This window comes from Ranitomeya imitator, chromosome 6, assembly GCF_032444005.1.
Source record: "Ranitomeya imitator isolate aRanImi1 chromosome 6, aRanImi1.pri, whole genome shotgun sequence".
Lineage (NCBI taxonomy): Eukaryota > Metazoa > Chordata > Amphibia > Anura > Dendrobatidae > Ranitomeya > Ranitomeya imitator.
The window spans coordinates 466,479,795-466,503,601 of NC_091287.1; the positions used below are offsets into that span (position 1 = coordinate 466,479,795).

General features: G+C 38.8%; 1 protein-coding gene across 1 annotated transcript in view; it reads left to right on the plus strand.

Moving 5' to 3' along the window:
* Positions 1–23,807, plus strand: part of LOC138643426 (putative leucine-rich repeat-containing protein DDB_G0290503) — a 680,657-nt gene that overhangs the window by 97,732 nt on the left and 559,118 nt on the right. Inside the window, exons 3-6 of the mRNA XM_069732336.1 lie at positions 5,082–5,165; positions 7,100–7,267; positions 10,899–10,982; positions 12,506–12,673. Coding sequence (XP_069588437.1) covers positions 5,082–5,165; positions 7,100–7,267; positions 10,899–10,982; positions 12,506–12,673 — 504 coding nt within the window. The remainder of the gene's footprint in view (positions 1–5,081; positions 5,166–7,099; positions 7,268–10,898; positions 10,983–12,505; positions 12,674–23,807) is intronic.

Consider the following 23,807-nt stretch of genomic DNA (forward strand, 5'->3'; position numbering starts at 1 on the left):
CTAAGGAGAAATTGCACAACAAATATTGTAGTCCATTCTCTCTTGTTACCCTTGTGAAAATAAGAACGTTTGGGTCTGAAGTAATTTTTTCGGGAAAAAAGTTAAACGTTGATTTTTTCCTTCCACATTTCTTCAGTTCTTGTGAAACAACTTAAGGGTTAATAAACTTCTTGAATGTGGTTTTGAACACCTTGAGGGGTGCAATTTTTCAGTTTTTAGGTGTCACTTTTGGGTACTTTGTTATATAGTCCCCCCAAAGTCACTTCAAATGTGATGTGTTCTCTAGAAAAAAAATGGTTTTATAAATTTTGTTGTAAAAATTGGTAATCGTTGGGCAACTTTTAACCCCTTTGCCACGAAGCCTGTTTTCACCTTCCTAACCAGGCCAATTTTTACAATTCTGACCACGTGTCATTTTATGAGGTCATAACTCTGGAACGCTTCAATGGATTCCACTAATTCCGAGACGTTTTCTCGTGACATATTGTATTTAATGTAGTGGTAACATTTCTTTGATATGACTTGCGTGTAATTGTGAAAGAAAACACAAATTAGCAATTTTCAAACTTTTAATTTTTATGCCCTTAAATTAGAGACTCATATCGCACAAAATAGTAAATACAATTTCCCAAATGTCAACTTTACATCAGCACAATTTTTGAAAAATGGGGATGGAGTGCTTTTTGGCTCCTGGAGCGCAGATTTTCGTTGAATAGTTTGCGGACTCCATATACAGAGCCCCTGAGTGCTAGAAAAGCAGAATCCCCCCTCAAGTGACCCCAATTTTGAAATTATACCCCTTTGGGAATTTATCACCAGGTGTAGTGACGATTTTGACTCTATGGGTGTTTTCCAGAAACAGGCAGCAGTGGATGGTGCTGAGTAAAAATTACAAACTGCTGTTGTTGTGACCAGTACATTATGCCCCGCTCATGCTTCTGGAGACATGCACCTGTAAATTAGGCGGGCTCTTATTACTACAGAAATGCCATACATGTGGGCGGTAAATGGGGTTTAGGCACCCCGGGGCTCAGAAGGGAGGGGGCATTTGGATTTGGGAGCAGAGAATTTGCGGAATTTCTTTTAGGCGGCGAGGAGCCATTTCGCTTCTCCAGAGCCTTTCTGTAATGTGAAAGCCCCTATATTTCCGTTAACAGATGACAGATCTGAGTGGGGACTTGCTTTTTTGTGGATTGATTTGAAGCTTTTAGTGGGAACATTTTACATAACATTTAGGATCACATTTATCCAGCCCTCTACGCTGAACACTTACATCGGGGTTTACATTTAAATCTCTGAGTGACGTGACAGATGAAACACCTGATGGATCCATGCACTGTAATGCGGCAGCAGAGTTACTCCCGACTCCGTCTGTTCTCTGTTCAGCGGTGTGGCTGATGGCACTTTTATGCAGCCCTAAAATGACGGACACCACCGGATCACAGGTCAGACAGAGTCCACAGTGCCTACATCTGCCTCATTATAGGGAATCTTCCACCGGGGGTTCTGCCTCAATCATGTATTTCAAAGATCTGGATAAATGTGCGCCGAGCCTTACTGCTATCTTTGGGAGGCAGAATGAAAAAAATCAGCAGCTTGTGAAGAATTAGTGTTATTTATTTTTTACGCCGTTCCTCATGCGGTATAAGTGATTAGTCGACATTATTCTTTGGGTTGGTGCGGTTACAGGGACACCAGATTTATATCATGTTTTTATGTTTGGCTGCTGTCACACACTAAAAAATGTTTTTTATTGTTAAAAATAGTTTTTGCATCACCATATTTTGAGAGCTATAATTTTTCAATATTTCGGCTGACAGAGTCATATTATGGCTTGTTTTTTGCGGGACGAGCTGACATTTTTATTGGTACCATATTTGGGCATATGACGTTTTTGATCGCTTTCTATTCCGATTTTTGGATGACCAAATAAACAAAAACCAGCAATTCAGGAATTGCTTTTGTTTGTTATTTTTTTATTGTTTTGCGTGTGGTAAAAGTGGTAAGGCAGCTTTATTCTTCGGGTCATTACGATTATAGCGATATCCAATTTATATTTTTATTTTTTGGCGCTTTTACACAATAAAAACTATTTTATAGAAAAAATAATTATTTTTACATCGCTTTATTCTGAGAGCTATAACTTTTTTTTCTGCTGATGGAGCTGTGTGATGGCTTTTTTTTTGTGGGACAAGACGATGTTTTCAGTGGTACCATTTTTATTTACAATCATCTTTTGATTGCGTTTTATTGCACGTTTTGTTCAGCGGTATGAGGATAAAGCATTATTTTTTGCCTCGTTTTTTATTTTTTTTCTGTTGACTGTAGGGGTTAACTAGTGGGACAGATTTATAAAGTGGGTTGTTACTGACGTGGTGATGCCAAATAAGTGTACTTTTATTGTTTATTTTTTTTTATTTACATAAATGTATTTATTGGAAAAATATTTGTTTCTTTTTTGGGGGGATTTAAAAAAAAAACAAAAAACATTTTTACACTTCTTAGTTTTTTTCTAACTTTTTTCATTATCCCATCCTAGGACATCACTGTATGGTGTCAGATCTGATACTCGGCACTGCAGAGTATCACATCTGCATCTGACAGGCAGGGAAGGAGGCATGTCAGCACTTACTCTGAGCAGGCGCTTACAAGCCACCTTCCCTGCAGGACCCCGTAGGACTCCGTGGCCATCTTGCGGCCAGGGGTCTCCATGAAGACCATCAGGGCAACGCGATCGCATCACATTGTCCTGATGGAAACGCGCAAGGAATGAGTTCCCTGCGCGATGCTCATCTATGTCGCTTTCACTGCTGACAGCGGCATCAGATGGGTCAAATGCCTGTGATCGGTGCTTGCATGGATCGTGGGCATTGCTGAGGAGTGTCAGCTCTCACGCAGAGCTGACATCCGCCCCTGATCACCGCAACGCTCAGTGTGAGGCTGCTCGATTGGTGCGCCGTACCTGCATATATATTTTCAAAATTGTGCTGATATAGAGTAGACATGTGATAAATGTTATTTATTAACTATTTTGGGTGACATAACTCTGATTTCCAGGCACAGAAATAGTTGAAAATTGCAACATTTTCTAAATTTTTGCCAAATTCCCGTTTTTTTTCCCGCATAAATAAACGTAAGTCATATCAAAGATATTTTACCACTATCGTGAAGTGCAATATGTAAAAAAAAAAACCATTCTTAGTGGGATCTGTTGAAGCGTTCCAAAGCTAATACCACACAAAGTGACAGTGGTCAGAATTGTACAATTTGACTTGGTCATTAACGTCAAAATTTGTCTTGGTCACTAAGGGGTTGACGGTGTTTCCCAGTATTTTCATATTGATTATCCTTGGAACAATGATTATCCTTGCTCTGACACTTGGAATCTCCGTTGTTGATCAGCTGTGGCCACTTGTGGCGGCCAGATGTAATCTGTGTACGGAGTGAAGCACTGCAAATCGGTGCATTGTTTAGTGGCCACTATAATCTACTGGATATCGTCTCTTATTGAAAATGTCAGCAACACAAACCATCTGCTATCATCATTTGTCCTTTCTGCCCTTAGCTGTCACAACTATCCTAACCCATACTTGCCACTTACCCAGGATTTTAGCCATTCACATGGACTGTGTGGACTATTTTGTCTTTGGAGTAAACATCATGCCGTTGGCTTTACTCTTTATTTTTTGATCACCCTCATCCCCACCCACATTGCAGAGAGGTGTGCCAAGAGCTGTATATTCCCCTACATTTCAGGACCAATATGTCCCAGCTGTAGACATACGTAATGACACGAAACATTTAATATAAATGCCAGGTACTATTGCAATATATATTTTTCAATTTATATTTTTTCCTAAATAAGACCTGCAAAATAAAAAAAGCATGCTAATTTTTAAAAAAAATAAATAACCTATTTTTTCCCCATAGAATAGAAATGTTAACTAGACTAAGAAAAACAATCTAGCAGACTTTACCTATGCTAATAAAGGGCACGTCTCATGAACGCCTCTTAGTGCCTGCAGCTCTCGCTGCGTGTCGTGTAGTTTCAGTGGTGTCATTATAGCTTGATACTAGTTAGTAAAGTTTTAGTTAAGTCTGTTATCTATGTCCTTGCTTGCCTTTGTGTTTTGCATTGTGAATGTTACTATCGCGCTGTTATTTTCAAGGTGTTACATTCTTTTCCATGTTAAACAAAGGCCGGGAGCTTGTTCCAGGCATTCCTTCTAACTAATATATAATTGGAATATATATTTTTGAAGGCAGTGACCTTGGCTGTTTGTAATGGCATCTAAAGCAATTATGTCGCTGATCGTGATGGAGAAAGATGGCAGGGAGCAGACAGAATTGCATGGATTAGTGTAAACAGCGAACGTTGCTAAGCAGTATTAGATGACAGTTAGCTTTTTAATGAGGGAAGACACACAGTAATTAAATGTTGACACACAATTATGAAAAATATCAGATAACAAATCAGCGCCGCAATAAGGGAATAGGAACGGACATTTCTGGCAAGGGAAAAAAAAAACCTGTCCCGTGCTCCGTCATCTGAAACTGTTTTTTATGAGCGCAGGGTGAAGGTCAAGGAGGTATCTTAACTCCATCAATCCTTTGGACAGTTACAAATGACCTTTCACTTTCCATAAGACATTCAATATTCTGAATTGGAGAGATACATTTTTCTGTGTTTAGAAAATGATGAAATTGAAATCCTTCATATCACGCAAGGTGCAGCAAATGTTGAAATCACATGAACGCCTCATTCACCCCAACGCGCATTCATGCTGGCTCCCCATTAACATGGAGCCAATCACTTATCGCTTGCTCTGTGTTTCAGTGCCAAAATGGCCAGAGTGCCCTCGCTCGGGAACCGTAAGTGTGTTCAAAGATCATGTGAAAAATGACTGTAAAATTGCACCTCGAGCAGCTGTTATTAGAGCTCGTCTGCGGCAGTCGAAATAACGGGTTTGACATTGCTCTATATTTACTACTCTACCTTTAGTAATTTGGAGAGTAGAGAACTTGTCGGCGCTCTTCAAGTTGTTTCTATTGAAATGTTTTCTGTAACTGTTTCTCCTTAGATACACGACAAAGAAAGCAAACGTGAGGCCCTACAGAAGGAACTATTCAAAGCTCAAAACCAGTACTCTGCATGTTATGATGAGGTAATCAATTTTAATTGCCTGTTTTGTATTAACCTTTGCTTTTTATTTCCTTATTCCTTGGCAGTGTAAGTACCTAAAATATACATCTATAATTAGGGATCCTGTTGTGATTGTTTATGGTTTCTGTTACCTTTTGTAATGTCTCCATGATGTGTGCCAAGTAGAAAAACCATTTTCCCTTCTGCTTCCAAACAGCCAAAAATGCATATTTTCTGTTTATAATAACGTGAGCAAAAGCACTAGAGAAACACATATATAATTCAGGAATCCAACCTGCTAGGCTACAAGTGTGATTTTTAGCATTGGGAAGTTGAAAGTGTATATATAGATGGTCTAAAAATGCACCAAATGAAGTGGCTCATGCTGGATGATAAATTTGGTGCATGTGATCAATGTAAAAGTAGCAGATGCCTCTGTAAATTTCCTTTGTGAGGACTCTATGGGGAAATTGAGCATTTGCTCCAAAATTTTCACCTTTTCCTTTATTACAACTGATCAATGAGGACAATCCCCTAAGTCAAATACACGACACATATTTTTCCAAGTTCCTGATTGCTTTCAGGGCTTGTGAGGTACATAAATCCAGCCTTAAAGGTGTTTTCTCAAGTTCGAAAGCTATCCCCTATCCACAGTATAAGGGATAATTTTCCAGTCAAAGGGGTCTGACCGCCAGGTCCCCACCGTTCCCAAGAACCGTGACGCTGAAGAGTGGTCGATCATGCACACTACTTCTCCATACATTCTAATTCTCCGGTGCTCCCATTGATAATGAATGGAATTGAATAATAATTGAATTGAAGATACAAGGTAATAGATATTTGAATGGCCCCAAATACATACAATCTCATACTGTATATATATGCTAAAGAGGGTGGAAGTACATAACTTTCAATTGGTGTCACCTTCGTCTCCTTGAATTACAGCTTTGCCCTGTGTTGCATTAGTTTGACCAGTGTAGAGTAGAGCTGTCACTCAATGAGAGGAATGGTGGCACCTTCTGTAAAATAATGAGACTGATGAACTTGCTGTGCATCGGTCCACCCTCCAGTTCACTTCCACCCCTCCTTAGCACCTTAGCATATACTCATACGCTCTTACAATAGAATTTCTCAGCCCCAGAGCAGCACTTTGGGGCCACACAAGTATCCATTACCTTGTTTTCATGTCTAAAGTTGATGGTGGCCCTATATTCTATTTGGGAAGGTGTAAAGTTGATGACAGATTCCCTTTATATCCGCAAGTTCAAATCACCTCTAGACAATATAAGAAAGTTGAATATATTTTTGATTTCCAAATTAACATTGTTGTTTTCTGAACCATTCCATTTCAATACCGGATATTTGCCGTACAGACCCATCAACAGACTTCATATACAGACTAACCTAAAACAGCCCATGTCCTGCCAGTGAAGGTGCGCATTATCATTATAAAATCCCTGCAGATGTTATCTCAAAGGATCAATGGAAATGGGTCATTCCAGTGATATTTGGAATAAACCGAAACATTATTACTTTGAGTAAACTATTTATTCAAGTCATTCCCCTTAAATAAATTACTGGTATGCTATATGAGAATTATACAGAGGTTTAGTCAATGGGAAGAGGAGCGAATGGGAAGACTTAAAGGAACCTGCTCAGAACACAACACAGACGGCTCTGTATGATTATAAAACTATGGAAATAAAATCCAGTATTTCCTTTGTAACAGCTGCTTACATCTATGGCCCAAGCAAACAGCTGTCAAAAATGCCATTTCTTTTCAAGTTTGTAGGAGTCTATGTACTTGCATGTTGTGAATATTCAAGATACAAGCAGCTTTTTGCTCAAATTAGAAGCAATTCCTTCAGAGGATTAGGCTCCACTTTAGGGAGCATAATGTGAAGATGGGACAGCAATATTTGAAATGAACCTTGCATTTATCTGTTTTACATCCAGCTACTCCACCGGGACAAACTTCTACATAAACTTAAGGAAGAAAATATTCAGCTGACAGAGCAAATCATGCAGCAGTCCCAGGACATTTCCAAGATGAGTGAAGAAAGGAAGAGACTGGAGCTGAAGCTGGCAGTTGTCACAGAGAGACATAAAACTGCACAACAAGAGGTGTGTGCCTGTGCGTTACCACACGTTCCCCCCCTCCTTCTACGAGAGCCTCTTGTCAATTCCAAGTTTACAGTATATAACAAGGCATGTCATTTGTAACCTGTGTTCTTCACAAATCGCAACAACGTATGCGTCATTACTTTTAGAAGTAATTCAACTCCTTTTTCTTTCATGATCTGTTTTCGGCGTCTGTCAAGTCTTTACTGTGTTTAGTGCTAGAATTAGTTGGGGAAAAAGCAAAGTTGTGACAGGTATTTGTAACTCGAAAAAAACATATAATACGAATTAGCAAATACTATTGGACTTGGTTCTTACTGTGAATATCTTCCAGTTCTTCCTCGAACAACCCCATTACTGCAGCTAAATAACTGCTCATAAGCACATAATCTATGCATGTTCTCGGTTACTGCGTCATCCCAATCCCTAAGCTGCCAGTGAACATTCTAGATTCTGGTTCTTATTTTATTGCCATTTTTTATTTATTTTTGGATTTATTTGTTATTTGGACTAATTAGCATTTATTCCGATATATCATTCTAAATATTACATCCAAGGACTCAAAGATACTCAAGGACTTAGAAGGAATGGGTGAAAAGAAAAACACTTTTTTTATGTTAAACATATTTTTAAAAATGAAGTAAAATTTCTATTATTATTATTATTATTGTTATTATTATTATTTCATTATCCCACAGGCATTGCACAGTTAAACATTTTCGTGATATGCTTCATTACCTTATTTTGTTTTCTTCTCTCTCCAACAAATACTGGAGTGCTTTTTCAATCTTAATTTGTGCTTCTTCAGAAGCTCCTTTTAACTGCTGCTCAGCAATAGCTATACAAACAATTTGTGTGTGGGACTTTCCCATCTGAGTGTGGGGCTGGGTGCTGAGAGGCTCAGACAGGAAAGTCCTGCTCACATGTAGTTTGAATATAGTGTACAAATCTTGGTGAGCAGCATTTGAAAGCAGATGGAAGCAAAATTAGGTGATGAGTTATATTACAAAAAAAAAATCAGAAGTTTCCAATAGCTTAAGGATAATTGCGTTAAAAAATAAGGCTTATTGACTCTTAAGAATTTTGACAGGATTTTAGGAGAAATCTTTTATTTTTTATGGTATTATCTGTTTAAAAAAAAAAAAAGAGAGAAATTTAGCAATTTGCAACCTGGACACTGAGCCTCAAAGTAGGCTGACACTGTTCTGTAGAGATTATTTTCAGCAATTAGTTAGTTTTCCTCATAGGAAAGATAAAAATGAAGGCTACACACAAAACCATATCAGGTGAAGGTATCACCTCCTACCTCACCCTGCATTATAATCTCTGTACAGGTGACGGAGCATGAGTAGAAACTCTGCCATAGAAGTTGACTAGCCATTTCGCAAAGATGATGTGTGAGATCTCCTTACATGTCAGCTTTATCAAAATACGTAAATAGTATATATATATATATATATATATATATATATATATATATATATATATATATATATATATCTTTTCTTATAACTGTACATTTTCCTATTCCAGTTATTCTAGAATTTTTTAAAATAATTTGACAATTGGGTGTCCCGAGTTGTGGGTTTGTCCTTACACTGACGGATAGTGTACAGTCAGTCCTGATAATGCCAGACTCTGTAGGGACCCACCCATTGACAAGTGAAATGGTAACACCCATTTGTATTTTTTATTTTTTTTATTTCTGGGAGGAATGTAATGTTAGAATAGCGCACAGCAAATTTTAAACCAACGATACTATAGTCATAATTATTTTTTGGGTGTTACTGAAAGAGACAAGTTTGACAAGCTACTAGAAAGCCACAGTTTTTGCCATTTTTTGTGCAAGGATTTTAACGATGATATTTAAAAAATGTATAATAAAATGTGTCCAACAGAGTACTACCCTTCATTTCCTAAATTTCTGACTACTGTTTGAATGAACACACTGCAGGTTAAAGGAAACCTGTCAGCAGCTTTTAGACCCCAAAATAACATTGTGACAATATGATTACTTCTATAACTTTATATTATAAATGCATGTCTGTGTGGTCTCATGATCCATTGACAATGTCTTATGCAAATGAGCTTACAAGTGCAGGGTATCTCTGGCCTTTCTCCTCCCAGCTGTCACTCAATGTGTAGGAAAGGCTAAGTGCAATACGAAGGGATAAGGGAATGGAAGCCAAACACCAGGGATGGGGGGAGTGGAGACCCTTAGACAGATCTAATGTCACCCTGTCTGCCCTATCATCCCTATAAAGGTTCCCTACCTATCGCCGAGCAGTATACCTAATCTCTGCCTGACTCTGGCAATAAGCCATGCATCGGGAAGGACAGGATATGCGCTAGTCAATCACCACTACCACTAAAGACAGATGGGATACACATACAAGGGGGGAACACTTAGCTTGAGTAGACTCAGAGAGAAACACGGACGTTCTGCAAACACCAAAGAGAAAGATAGCCGACTGCTATGTCTCCAAGCCGCAACCTACAACTGGAAATAGAAATATTAACCGCACCTTCCAGCAGCGAGCTTGGAGTTATATACACTTCCGTGCAGGTGTGTCAATTAGAGCCAGGGGAGGTTGCCAATGGGTCCTAAAGTCAGAAGGCCCAGGAAGAAGTCTGCAAAGCAAACTGCTGATACCTTCTGCAGTCAGATGCAGAGCGACTGTCTGCAGCTTCTGACACACCCGTGACACCGGCACCGGTCTCCTGACAATGATTGACAGGTCACTCCTCTCTGTGACTTATTCCACTGGGCAGCATCTCCTGCAGGTGTCGTCATTCTTGGGAATGGCGCAGGTACGGAAACATATTGAAAACGTTGCGAAAGCTGTATCGTGCATCTGCGTATGCGTCGCCCCAGGAATGGCATTCGGTGCGAGATGTCGGGAAGGTGAGCAGGTCACAGAGACTTGAGATATTGCGCATATGGAAAGCTGTAAATTTAGGCCATGCTCTTTTATATAAGAATTTTCTGATGGATTATGAAGAAACATAGAGATAGTAACTACTAATTTAAAGGTATGGAAGTAATCATCATTACAGGTAATTTTCTTTGATGACGTTACTTTGGGGTCTAACAACGTGCTGACAGGTTCCCTTTAAGTTCTAGGAAAAAAGACAAAGAATGGAACTGCTAGTCATGCTTGGCCGGTCACTCACCATTTTTGTAACTATTATATGTATCGAAATATCAGGATCAGATCCAAAAACATACGTGACTTATCTATTTGCTCCCAAGAGATGAGCTCTCTCGTAGAATGTATGCAGTTATATCTTTTGTATGGGTAGACATCTGTGGTGTCCTCTGCTTATCCTTGCAGAGCTTCTTAGTATGTGAAGGGGTTAAACTGGACAGTTTTTTAGTTTCTGCAGCACTTTACAGGTTTGTCTGTAGTCCTTTAACATGGTATTGCCCTTTGTGTGGAATATCTAAGGGATCGTGCATTGAAAGGAACCAGCAAGGAATAGAGATGACACAAAGAGTTTGAGAGCACAATGCCTTGTCTTGCTCAAGTTAGTTTTGAATGAAGTTAGTTATTCATTCTGGTGTCCTAACTCTCGCTTATTCTCCATCTGTATTTAATTTTGATATTCTTTTTTTTTTTTTTTTTTTTTTTAGGTTAATAACAGAGATCAAATCATTTTACAACTTAAAACAGACTTGAAAACATCACAGGAGAAATATTTTGGCACTCAAGAAGAAGTAAGTACTCTGAGAGTTTAGACTGAAACGTCTGTTCACAGATCATTCTTCAGTATCCGTAGCTGTTGGTAAGATGGAAACGCTCAGCTCCTTCTCTACCACTTCCTCTGTGCATGGCGCACTTACATGTAGTACAGTCCTCGAGTTGTTGGAATTAAAGGTTTAGTCCTCCAGAGGGGGCTTTTCTGTCATTGTTGACCTTTGTGTTACCCATCACACTATGTGCAACAATAAACAATTTTAGATTCATGGAAGGAAGTTGGGGTATTCACAAGTCACTTGGTTTAATTCAGTGAGAGGCAAGCGCTGACCTTGTTGCATAGTAACAATCTAAATGATGAATATGTGCTGTCACAATGGGACGGCGCTGCTTATTATTGAAAATCTTCTATTAAATTAATGAAAATTGTGCAATCTGGATTTTTTGCGGATTTTGTAGCAGTGTAACCCTGAATTTATTATATCAGGTAGAGCATACCTCAGAAAACATTTAGTACAGTATCAACAATTTAGTGAATTGTATATTTACTGGCTTTAGATTTTCCTTTATATTCTGGCTGTGCTATAAATGAATTAAAGGTTTCTTTCAAAAGAGAAATTATTTCTTTTTACCTTTCTTAGCAACCAATCAATAAATAACATTAGACGTCTACTTTCTACCTCTGCTTTAAGTAGAGCAGTAAGGTTCAGGGTCAGCTTAGAAGTTGGTAATGCAATTAATGATTCCCATTTAGGCATTGCATATTCTTGATGTTCTTTTACAATATGGTCATGTTAATGTGTTTTTTTTTCTCCTGGAACAAGCAGAGGAACTATAAAAGCCAACTGTGTGTTTGCTACAGGGCTCTTGGAGATTCAAGGCCCAGTCCTTATTGGTCCCATATTCTTTGATATTAGGTAGTATGACCAACTGAATAGAGGTTTTCCCTTTCCAGAGGAATTGCATTGCTAATTAAAAGTGTTATTCGAGACCAAGATAACATTTGCACATTCTGCCAATTAGTGCAGCCAAGCAACTTCTTTATGGCTAGGTTCATCTTTGTGTACGGACCAGGGCTGTGGAGTCGGTAAGCCATACCTCCGACTCCTCAGTTTCCATAACACCGATTTTGACTCCACCAAAATACGCTCCGACTCCATGACTCCGACTTCACAGCCCTAACAGGGCTGTGTAGTCTGCAAGCCATACCTCTGACTCCTCAATTTCCATGACACCGACTCCGATTCCACCAAAATGGGCTCCGACTCAGACTCTGACTCCACAGCCGTGGTACAGACATCTGTTAGGTAGCTCCATGTCAAGTTCTATTATTTTTTACCACAAGTAAAATAGAGCATGTTATTTTTCCCATTAAAATGTTGACAATGGAGATTATTTGGTTCTCTTTTTGTATGTCATAGAATGGATCAGTTTCATTCAGAGGTTCTGATTTGCTATTTCTATAATTCAAATTTAAAATGGAACTTTGCACGTCAGTGTGAGACTAGCCTGAGAGACACAAACATTTTTTTTTATTTCTTAGTTGAGTCTCCAAGAGGGTGAAGTTTCAAGGCTTCAGCAAAGGATTAAATCTCTACAAAGCGAATCTCGGGAATTGTGGGAAAAAAACAATGATCAGGAGGATAGACTAAACCAGGCAGAAAAGGCAAATCAACAGCTCTCGCACGAACAAGAGATCCATCTTGGCCAGGTAAATGTATAATATTTGATGATTATCCTCATATGAGATATTGTCTAAGATCTTAGCACAAGAGATGCAACAATTTACTTTGTAGAGTCCATCAGATTATAGAAAGATGATCATGCTTCATTGATCAATAATGATAGATACTTGAACATTGAGTAGCTTATCACTGAAACTTCTCATTCACAAAGTTTATACCCTTTAATGGGGGAAAAATTCTAATTGTTCCTTCAACTGTACAATTTTCCTTTAAGCAGACGTCCCATTCATCAAGTTAAATAATAACATTGTGTGAGTGAAGTTGACAGGTTGGCAGATTGCTTTATGGAATTCAAGTTGAGCATTTACTCTTCCCAGATCTCTGCATGTTCTTGATTTTATAAGTAGACGTGGGATCAAAAGCCATACATACATTCAAGCACGTTTTACGGTGTGATGAGATAATCTCTAAATTAGTAATTCCACGTGCTCCACTTACTGAACAGTTTAAACAAAGGAATATAATGAAAGCCCTCTACCTCTATTGTTTTCATGGTGCCGATCTTCCCTTGTGAATATGCTGAATCTTATATATATGACGCTGCACGTGTCCATCTGTCTGATGCCGGGGTGGACGGCACCTGTACAGTGTGGTGCCGGAATCAGCGCGTGTGCATGTTCCACTCGGCGCCATTTTATTGAAGACACTGTGTACGCGAATATTGAAGTATTGTACTACAAAATTACCACAGCGCCATTTTATTGAAGTATTATACTACATAATTAACATAGCACAAAATGTACCAATCAAAATCCTCGCCACCGGGCGTAGAACGGGTTCATAGTACTGTGCACGCACTCACTCCGACGCCAATTTATTTCTAATACACCGCAGAGCACTACTCTTATTCTTACACTATAATCTTATTCGTTCCATAATAGTGCTATCCAAAAAGCCACCAAGTACAAAGGCAAAAAAGCAAGGGCTGAAGCTCAAAGGTTTTGTAGAAGTAATGTTGCAGAACAGCACCTTCAATTGCAGCATGAAGCCAGTGCTGTCAGAAAAAGGACTGCCTGTCAAAATCTCACCCAAAGAGAGTGTCACCAGATGTGCATTGCAGACACTGAAAAGCATAAGTCTACCCAACAGAATTTGATGGAAGGTGAGCTTCAGCGGCATTGTGAACCCAAAACAGGGAGACACAGAGTAGCCATACTAACCAACCTGCCTGCCGGTGTAAGAACTTGAGATCTTGCAAAACTGCTTTGCTTGCCGAAAACTTCAATGAAGAATGACATTGAAGCATGCTATCTTGGCCCAATGAACAAAAAATGCCCAATTTTGTAATACTAACAATTTCAAAAATGAAATTACAAAAAACTGTTGTCATAATAGAACCTTCATATTGGAAGAAGTACACTTGCATCCCTGGATTACTAATTGCATGAAGGGATCAGAACCAACGTCAAGAATGTTATGGAAAACATAAGATCATACAATAGTGCATACACTTTTGCACCAATGGGTTCATAAGTTGACTGATCAGGTCCTTTCTGTTCCAGAATCCATGGGCAAATTTGCCATGCAACATCTGCATGACACTCTTACCAAGGTGAATCGCCAACATACACCCAGTTATATATTCTGGATTTGGCTCAAGCCTTGAATAAAAGAATGCACAATCCACCCAACACTGAATGCATTCGTAATGTAATGTAAAGTCTCCAAAGAATTCTCGAAAATATCAATCCTTTCTACAGAGAATACAAAAATATGTTGAAATTTGAACAAGAACAAATGCTAAAGGCAAATTTGGAATACTGAATGCCAATTGAATATAACATGACTTTGAGAAAAAGTAAATACTGTGCACCCCAGCAGAATCAACGCTCCCACTGCCAGAGGGGAAATTGCTGTAATTTTCCACAGTGCAGTTGTTGCACCCCCAGAAAACCGTGACCTTACAATTCATTCTAAAAGTGGAATTTTACTAAATATATATGTCATAATTAGACTCTGTGACCCAGTGTGCTACCCATTGCTTTTCCCTCATGGGTACTCTGGGTGGACTACAGAGCTACGAAAAAAGCAGTTGGTCAAAGGAATGAGACTCATCTTCAATGGTTTCATACCACGTTGCCATTTGTGATGGTACTTTTTACCACGTCCTTAAAGGGAACCTGTCAGCAGTTTTGGCCGATATAAGATACGGCCACTGCCTTTCAGGGCTTATCTACAGCATTCTATAATGCTATAGATAAGCCCCCGGTCCGAACTGTAAGATAAGAAAAATCAGTTTTATTATACTCACTTGGGGGTGCAGTTTGGTGCGGTCTGGTCCAATGGGTGTCACAGGTCTGGGTCCGGCACCTCCCATCTTATAATTGCCGCTGCCCTCCTGCTTCTTCATCGCTCCCCGGCATCGCGCTCCTGTGCAGGCATACTTATCTGCTGGGAAAGGTCAGAACAGGGCAGATAATTACACCTGCGCAGGAGCGCGATGTCGGGGAGCGATGAAGAAGCAGGAGGGCATCGTCGCAAGAAGATGGGAGGCGCCAGACCCGGACTTGCGACACCCATCGCACCGGAGCGGCCCCCCGGGTCAGTATAATAAAACTTATTTTTCTTATCTTACAGGTCGGACCGGAGGCTTATCTACAGCATTATATAATGCTGTAGATAAGCCCTGAAAGGCAGTGGCCGCATCCTATAGCGGCCAAAACAGCTGACAGGTTCATGTCTATTAGCCTACTTTAAAACTGAGGCAAACCATTTGAATTGGGTGTGCAAGAATCTAAGTACTGTAAGAGCTGAAAATATGATATTCTTCACCAATTAGTAAACAACCACTCTTTCCAGGATGTAGATATCCTACCTGAAAAAAAAGTAATATTGTCCTCAACTTTCCAGGGAAGTCCAAGAAATAAAGCACAGAACTACCAAGATGCCATGGCAATGGTCAGGAAATATGGCAAACCTAAGCTATTTGTAACAGTCACGTGCAGTCCAAAATGGATGGAAATCATGGAAAACTTACTTCTTAGTCAACAACCATGTGACAGGCCCGATTTAATAGCATGAGTATTTAACATGAAACAGAAATTTCTACTAGGAGACAACCAGATGCCACATAATTGGAAGAGTTTATGGTATGGTGTATGTATTCGACTTCCCAAAAAGAGGGGTCTCTCACAGACACATATCGGTATTTATGGACCTGGAATACAAGACTTGGGAGAAAGAAAGAATTGACAACATTGTTTGTGTGAAGCTCCTACACAAAGACACTCAATCTGATGCTTTACAAAACTGTAAGATCTTGCATGTTACAGGGTCCATGTGGTCCACTGAATCCAAATGCACCATGTATGGGTAATGGGAACTGTAGCAAAGGCTTTTCCAAGGATTTCTGTTCCAAAACTAATACCAATGTAAATGGATACCCTAAATACCAACGACTGAACGAAGAGAACTTTGTTGAACGTGATGGAAAAGGGTTGATAACAGATGGGTTCTACATTACAACTCTTATCTTTCTTTGAAATACAATGCCCACATAGACGTAGAGTTTTGCAGTCCCATACAAAGTGTAAAATATTTGTTCAAATACGTTTACAAAGGGCATAATTGTACAAATATCCAATTTGTTACTGTCTTCACCGAAAAAGAATCCACAATTGAATGAGATGAAGTAAAAAATTACTTGATATGTAAGTGCACCTGAAGCATGCTGGAGAATATAAAATGGCCAATCAAACTGATCATGTGTAAAGATTAAAAGTAAACCTTGAGGACAAGCATACAATATACTTTATACCAGGTCAAGAAGCTAACATTTTGCAACAGAAAGACTCCAAGTATGCACTTCGTGCTTGGTTTAAACTGAATTGGAAAGATCCTAGTGCCCAACAATATTACAAATGGGATGATAAAAATGTTACATGGAAAACACCTAGAAACACAAAAAAACCCATAGAGGATCATACGAAATACGGTAAATCCAACTCTAAAGCATATACAGTGGGGCAAAAAAGTATTTAGTCAGTCAGCAATAGTGCAAGTTCCACCACTTAAAAAGATGAGAGGCGTCTGTAATTTACATCATAGGTAGACCTCAACTATGGGAGACAAACTGAGAAAAAAAAATCCAGAAAATCACATTGTCTGTTTTTTTAACATTTTATTTGCATATTATGGTGGAAAATAAGTATTTGGTCAGAAACAAAATTTCATCTCAATACTTTGTAATATATCCTTTGTTGGCAATGACAGAGGTCAAACGTTTTCTGTAAGTCTTCACAAGGTTGCCACACACTGTTGTTGGTATGTTGGCCCATTCCTCCATGCAGATCTCCTCTAGAGCAGTGATGTTTTTGGCTTTTCGCTTGGCAACACGGACTTTCAACTCCCTCCAAAGGTTTTCTATAGGGTTGAGATCTGGAGACTGGCTAGGCCACTCCAGGACCTTGAAATGCTTCTTACGAAGCCACTCCTTCGTTGCCCTGGTGGTGTGCTTTGGATCATTGTCATGTTGAAAGACCCAGCCACGTTTCATCTTCAATGCCCTTGCTGATGGAAGGAGGTTTGCACTCAAAATCTCACGATACATGGCCCCATTCATTCTTTCATGTACCCAGATCAGTCGTCCTGGCCCCTTTGCAGAGAAACAGCCCCAAAGCATGATGTTTCCACCACCATGCTTTACAGTAGGTATGGTGTTTGATGGATGCAACTCAGTATTCTTTTTCCTCCAAACACGACAAGTTGTGTTTCTACCAAACAGTTCCAGTTTGGTTTCATCAGACCATAGGACATTCTCCCAAAACTCCTCTGGATCATCCAAATGCTCTCTAGCAAACTTCAGACGGGCCCGGACATGTACTGGCTTAAGCAGTGGGACACGTCTGGCACTGCAGGATCTGAGTCCATGGTGGCGTAGTGTGTTACTTATGGTAGGCCTTGTTACATTGGTCCCAGCTCTCTGCAGTTCATTCACTAGGTCCCCCCGCGTGGTTCTGGGATTTTTGCTCACCGTTCTTGTGATCATTCTGACCCCACGGGGTGGGATTTTGCGTGGAGCCCCAGATCGAGGGAGATTATCTGTGGTCTTGTATGTCTTCCATTTTCTAATTATTGCTCCCACTGTTGATTTCTTCACTCCAAGCTGGTTGGCTATTGCAGATTCAGTCTTCCCAGCCTGGTGCAGGGCTACAATTTTGTTTCTGGTGTCCTTTGACAGCTCTTTGGTCTTCACCATAGTGGAGTTTGGAGTCAGACTGTTTGAGGGTGTGCACAGGTGTCTTTTTATACTGATAACAAGTTTAAACAGGTGCCATTACTACAGGTAATGAGTGGAGGAAAGAGGAGACTCTTAAAGAAGAAGTTACAGGTCTGTGAGAGCCAGAAATCTTGATTGTTTGTTTCTGACCAAATACTTATTTTCCACCATAATATGCAAATAAAATGTTAAAAAAACAGACAATGTGATTTTCTGGATTTTTTTTTCTCAGTTTGTCTCCCATAGTTGAGGTCTACCTATGATGTAAATTACAGACGCCTCTCATCTTTTTAAGTGGTGGAACTTGCACTATTGCTGACTGACTAAATACTTTTTTGCCCCACTGTATATCACCAAAGAAAAGACCTCAAAAAATGCAAAAGAAGGGTAAAATCAGAGTATCTTCTAGAAAAATTATTTCCTTTATTATATTAGAATACAGTATTATAAACATTAATCAGAGTTTAGCTAACCAAGCAGGATAGGAAAGGTACCACAACGCGCGTTTCGCCATTCTTCGTGTTGAGGCGGCAGACTGGGGTCTAGGTCTCTCACTACATGTAAGTTATATGCTTACACATGCACCTTATATTTATATTATGTAGCTCTGTACTTTCTATCTCCTTATCTACTATATAATTGTCTAAGGGTCACTTCCATCTGTCTGTCTTTCTGTCTGTCTTTGTCATAGATATTCTATGTGGGCTGCACAATATACTATGTGGGCTTTGCAATATACTACGTGGGCTTTGCAATATACTACGTGGGCTTTGCAATATACTACGTGGGCTAAGCAATGTACTGCGTTTGCTGCGCAATGTACTGCGTTTGCTGCGCAATGTACTGCGTTTGCTGCGCAATGTACTACGTGGGCTGCGCAATGTACTGCGTGGGCTGCGCAATGTACTGCATGGGCTGTGCAATATACTACGTGGTCTGTGCTATACACTACGCATACATATTCTAGTATACCCGATGCGTTAGAATCGGGCTACCATCTAGTACTCTGCATAAGTCTCCATGCATTTGCACTTCACTTTTTCATGGACAACTTGTGCAATAGCCTTTTACTATATTAGTCCCTTTGGACATTTTGAATATGGTGCACAGCTGTTCTTCAATAGATTCTTGTGTACATGCACTTTATATATGATTGTTGGGATTAACTATGCAATGAGCTGGTATATATTACTATATGTAAATTTACGATTAGGTACATTTTATGCAATATTTCATATAGTGTGCATAATTTATTTATTATTATTTTTTTCATATATAGTGATTGAGTACCTTTTCTATCCTGCTTGGTTGGCTAAACTCTGATTCATGTTTATAATACTGTCTTCTAATATAATAAAGATAATAATTTTTCTATAAGATACTCTGGATTTGACCTCTTTTTACATTTTTTTAGGTCTTTTCTTTTGTGATATGGAAAACCCCTAGCAAAGGTCATAAAACCACAACTGGCAAAATGTTTACCTGTAGTCCATTAGACAGAGAAACATGCTTTTTCCGAATTCTCTTCTTTTGAGGATCTCCGAACAACTAAAGGAAACCATTTTGCTACTTTCCAAAAAGCATGTATTGCAAGAGGGTTAACTGATGATGACTAGAATAGAATATAGAATGGAATACTTGCCTAACAGAAGCCGCCACTTATCAAATGCCAATACAACTTAGGCAATTGTATGCATTTATATGCATCATGTGTGAGCCATCCAATGCAGCAGCATTGTTTCACAATGGCACAATAAAAATCTCATGGAAGACTATAACAGGCATTTTCCTCATATAGGAAAGGCCTTCTATATGACATTACATGAAATTGAGTCTGTGTGTGGCACATGGAAAGTCATTAAAGGGTTTTTTTTGCCTACAACTTCCTGTTGGCAAGTACGATGAGTCAGTCTATTCTGGCAAATATTGCGACCCTGTTGCCGAAAAGACTTTGAGGAGAATTTCCAAATGTTAAACCCAAGACAACGTAAGCATTTAGACAAAATCAAAGAAGCGATTGAAAACCTCAAATTTCCAAAATGTCTATTTTTCATTGACAGAAATGGTGGAAGTGGAAAAACATTCCTGTATAATACCATCGTGCATTACGTTCGTAGCAAAAACGAATTAGCCTTACCATGTGTATTTACAGGTATTGCAGCTACTTTGCCGGAGGGAGGCTGAATTTCACATAATCTGTTCAAACTGCCTATACCAATTAATGAAATGTCTATTTTCAATATTCGTCATGGCAGCAATTCTGCCAATGAGTTGAAAAACCCCCAAATCATAACCTGGGACAAAACTTCTATGGCTCTAGCTCATGTTGTAAATGCAGTTGACATATTGTGCAAATAACTCCATGGCTGAAGATGCAAACGTTCCCTCCAAAAAACGTTTGGAAGCACAGTCTTTCTTTTTGGTGGAGATTTTCGACAAATTCCTCCTGTTGTGCCACATGGCAGCAGAACCGAAATAATTTGAGCATGCATGAAGAACAGCTATTGTTGGAGGAATATTGAAGTCCTCAAATTGGATATATATCTTTCCTGTATCATATTGGACCAAAAATGCATACCAATGCATATCAATGCTACACCAGCATTGATTCAATTCAGCAAGACACTGCAAATGCTGAGGAAGCAGCAAACTATCCAATTCAATTCTTAAATCTTGGTGGTATGCGTCCTCATAGACTAAATTTGAAAGTTGGAGCAATAATCATGCTATTAAGAAAGTTTAACTTAACAAGAGTTATTTGCAATGGCACCAGAATGGTTGTAAAGCAAATTATGTCAAAAGTAATTGACAGTGAAATTCTCATCGGATCATTTAAAGGTACAAGGGTATTCATTCCCGAGTTATTCTGGCACCAAGAGACCCTTACCTTCCTTTTACTTTAAAACGAAAACAGTTTCCCTTAAGACTTGCTTATGCTATGACCTTAAACAAAAGTCAAAGACAAACACTGGATTCAGTTGGCATATATTTGCCATATCCAGGCCTCAGCCATGGCAAACTTTGTGGCAAGTCAAGGTCAAAGTTTTTGTTACGGAAAAGAATGGCGTGCACTCCGTATATAAATAGATAGGTGCTGGCTGAACGTGGATGATCCAATCAAAAGTCATAAGTTGAAGAAAACAGCCGCACTCAAGCTTTGAATTTTTGGATGCATAACAAGAGCAAAAGTTTATTCAGGTCACCACAATATTAGGCAAAATAGAGAAGGTCTCAGTGGTAGGTATAAAGTAGGTAACGTTTCGACCCCGTGATGGGTCTTTGTCAAACCTCTCTAGAAGACAAGTATCTACATAATTAGAGGTGGAATAAAGATACAGAGAACAAAAAATACAGAGAACAAAGAACAAAAAATAAAAAAATAAAAATAAGCAACAGTCATGTGAAGAAATGTTCGAAACTATACATTATGTGGATGTGGCCTATGTACACAATATATACAGATATATATAAGCAATATACAAAAATACAGAAATAATAAACAAAGTTTTTGTTACTGACCAACAAGGCAACTTAGACAATACAGAGTTTACACAAAAATGTGGTTTACAGAAAAGTTTTTCCAGAATAAAAAAAAAAGTGTGTTTTCAGCTAATACTTTAAGGGGGATCTGTCAGCAGGATTGTGCACAGTAACCTACAGACAGTGTCAGTTCGGCGCTGTTATACTGATTAAAATGATACCTTGGTTGATGAAATCCGTCTTGTTGTTGTTGTTTAATCTTTATTTTCAGTTTGTAGTTGATATGCTCGTGCTCCGTGGCGGCCTGTGGGAAGGGGGTTTTCATGGGGTGAACTGTGTAAGGTTTCTGACAGGTCACTGATCCCTCAGTGACCTGCCCCCTAGTTAACATAAGTATTATATGTACATACTAAAATATGCAGCATAATCACATGTGTAATATGCATATAATTATTATGGTTGAGGTTATACTGATAACAAAGTAACAAAAAAAAAAAAAAAAATCAGTAGCTGCGCAGTAGCAGCTACCGGTTTATATAGAGGTGATCCGATATCTGCTACTGCGCATGTCGTAGCGGCGCCATTTTGCTAGAGAAAAAAAAAATCTTCCTCTTGATCTTTTAGAGATCATTTCATGTTCAACCTGCTTAACTGTTCACAACAACAGTAATTTAGACCAGGGGTGCCCAAACTTTTACATGCCACTTTACTTCATATCCCATAGGTATAATATATTTATAGGCTCATTATTAGGTTCAAAATGGTTGCATTTTTGACAAATATATAAGAAATGTCATTGAAACATTTGGTTGAATTTGGCAGGGTTCTAGTTATTAGACCTTGATTTAAATACTATTACCGAACTCCTATGTCCTGTCTTATAATCAGGTATTTCAATTTGATTGTGGACTTGTAAAGAACAGTTTTCTGTCAGAAATTAGTGCCAGTAGGTTCTGGGTATAGATACACAATCTGTATTCCCAACACCATTATCCTAGCTTATTTCCCGAAATATTCAAGGAACTTAACTTGACAAATGTTGGCTTTTGGCTTGCGATATCAAGCCTGCATAATAAATTAAGATGATTTTACAAGTCAAATTGAAAGCAATGAAAAAAATGTGCTGAACTGCTTAGAATAAGCAGGATGTGGTATTTAATCAGCTCCTCTTAGAATAAAAATTAGTAACTAAACAATAAGCCTTTATGTGCCTTTCTAAAATCTGATGAACAGAAAAGTCCTTCTCTTTCGTGTCCTTCCGCCTTTGCCTTTATAGTCTGATCTCTTGTGTGCGTCCGTGTGGTAATATATGCAACATAACTCCCCATGATCTTCATCCTTCCTTTCTATTTAATGGCATGCACATCCAGTTTTCCCTACTGCATATTAAACAGTATTTGTCTAGCTCGATGCTAATATCTGGCTTCACTAGTTGTCATTGTTTGCCTTAGTGTTACCACTGTTAGACCGATTTTCATCCCTCTTGATATAAGGTTACATATTATTTTATCATACTCTGTTTGCAAACACCCAAGAGTTCCCATTGGGAACAGTCCGTAGAAGAACAATGAAAACTGCCCATTGACTTGAAGATTTGCCACTAATCCAAATTATGTTCTAAACTAGACACCAAAAACACGGAGTAGCAATCCTTTAAAAAATTATTACAAAATGTATTCAGAAAAATACATAGGTAAAAAGACAGGTAAAAAGACATGTACATTACACATAAAGGCAAGGTAATATGAAGGGCTCAGTGGGAACAGGACGACTATCTCATCCAAAAAACACGTATAGTAGATATGGGAACTGGACCATGGAAAATTTACTCAGATAGTACAACAAATGCTAGTCATAAAGTGACAGTGCTTCAGCATTTCAAAAACAACCCAATACACAAACATGGTATTGCTAGTAAAAGAGTAATAAATCATAGTCAATCAGACAATTGAATTAGAGTACACTGGGAAGACAAAATCCCAAGCAGCATACCAGTACATGTATGGAAAATACAATTTATCACTTAGTCCATATCCTTACCCATATTGTCCTACTAGGATGAGTCAGCAGCCCCAACGCGCGTTTCGCTTGGGCTTCCTTGGGAGGCTATGTATGTTATAAAGTGTGGTCTGCAAAGTGAGCAAATAATGAAACATTTGGAACAATACCTCTATCATTGCAGCATTTCTTAGCAGTAAATAAGAAACAAACCATATACTTTTTTTTTTTTACTGAGAAAACCGTTTTATCATCTGTTGGTTTTAGTGCAATAGCAATTGCGGTAATTAATACAACGGTTGTTTCCAATCAGGAATACTTCAATTTCATACTTTCAGGAACCGTGCCACACCTTCACATGCATTTTGAGTCTAGGGCAGCTCAGCTACATTGACGCCGACCAT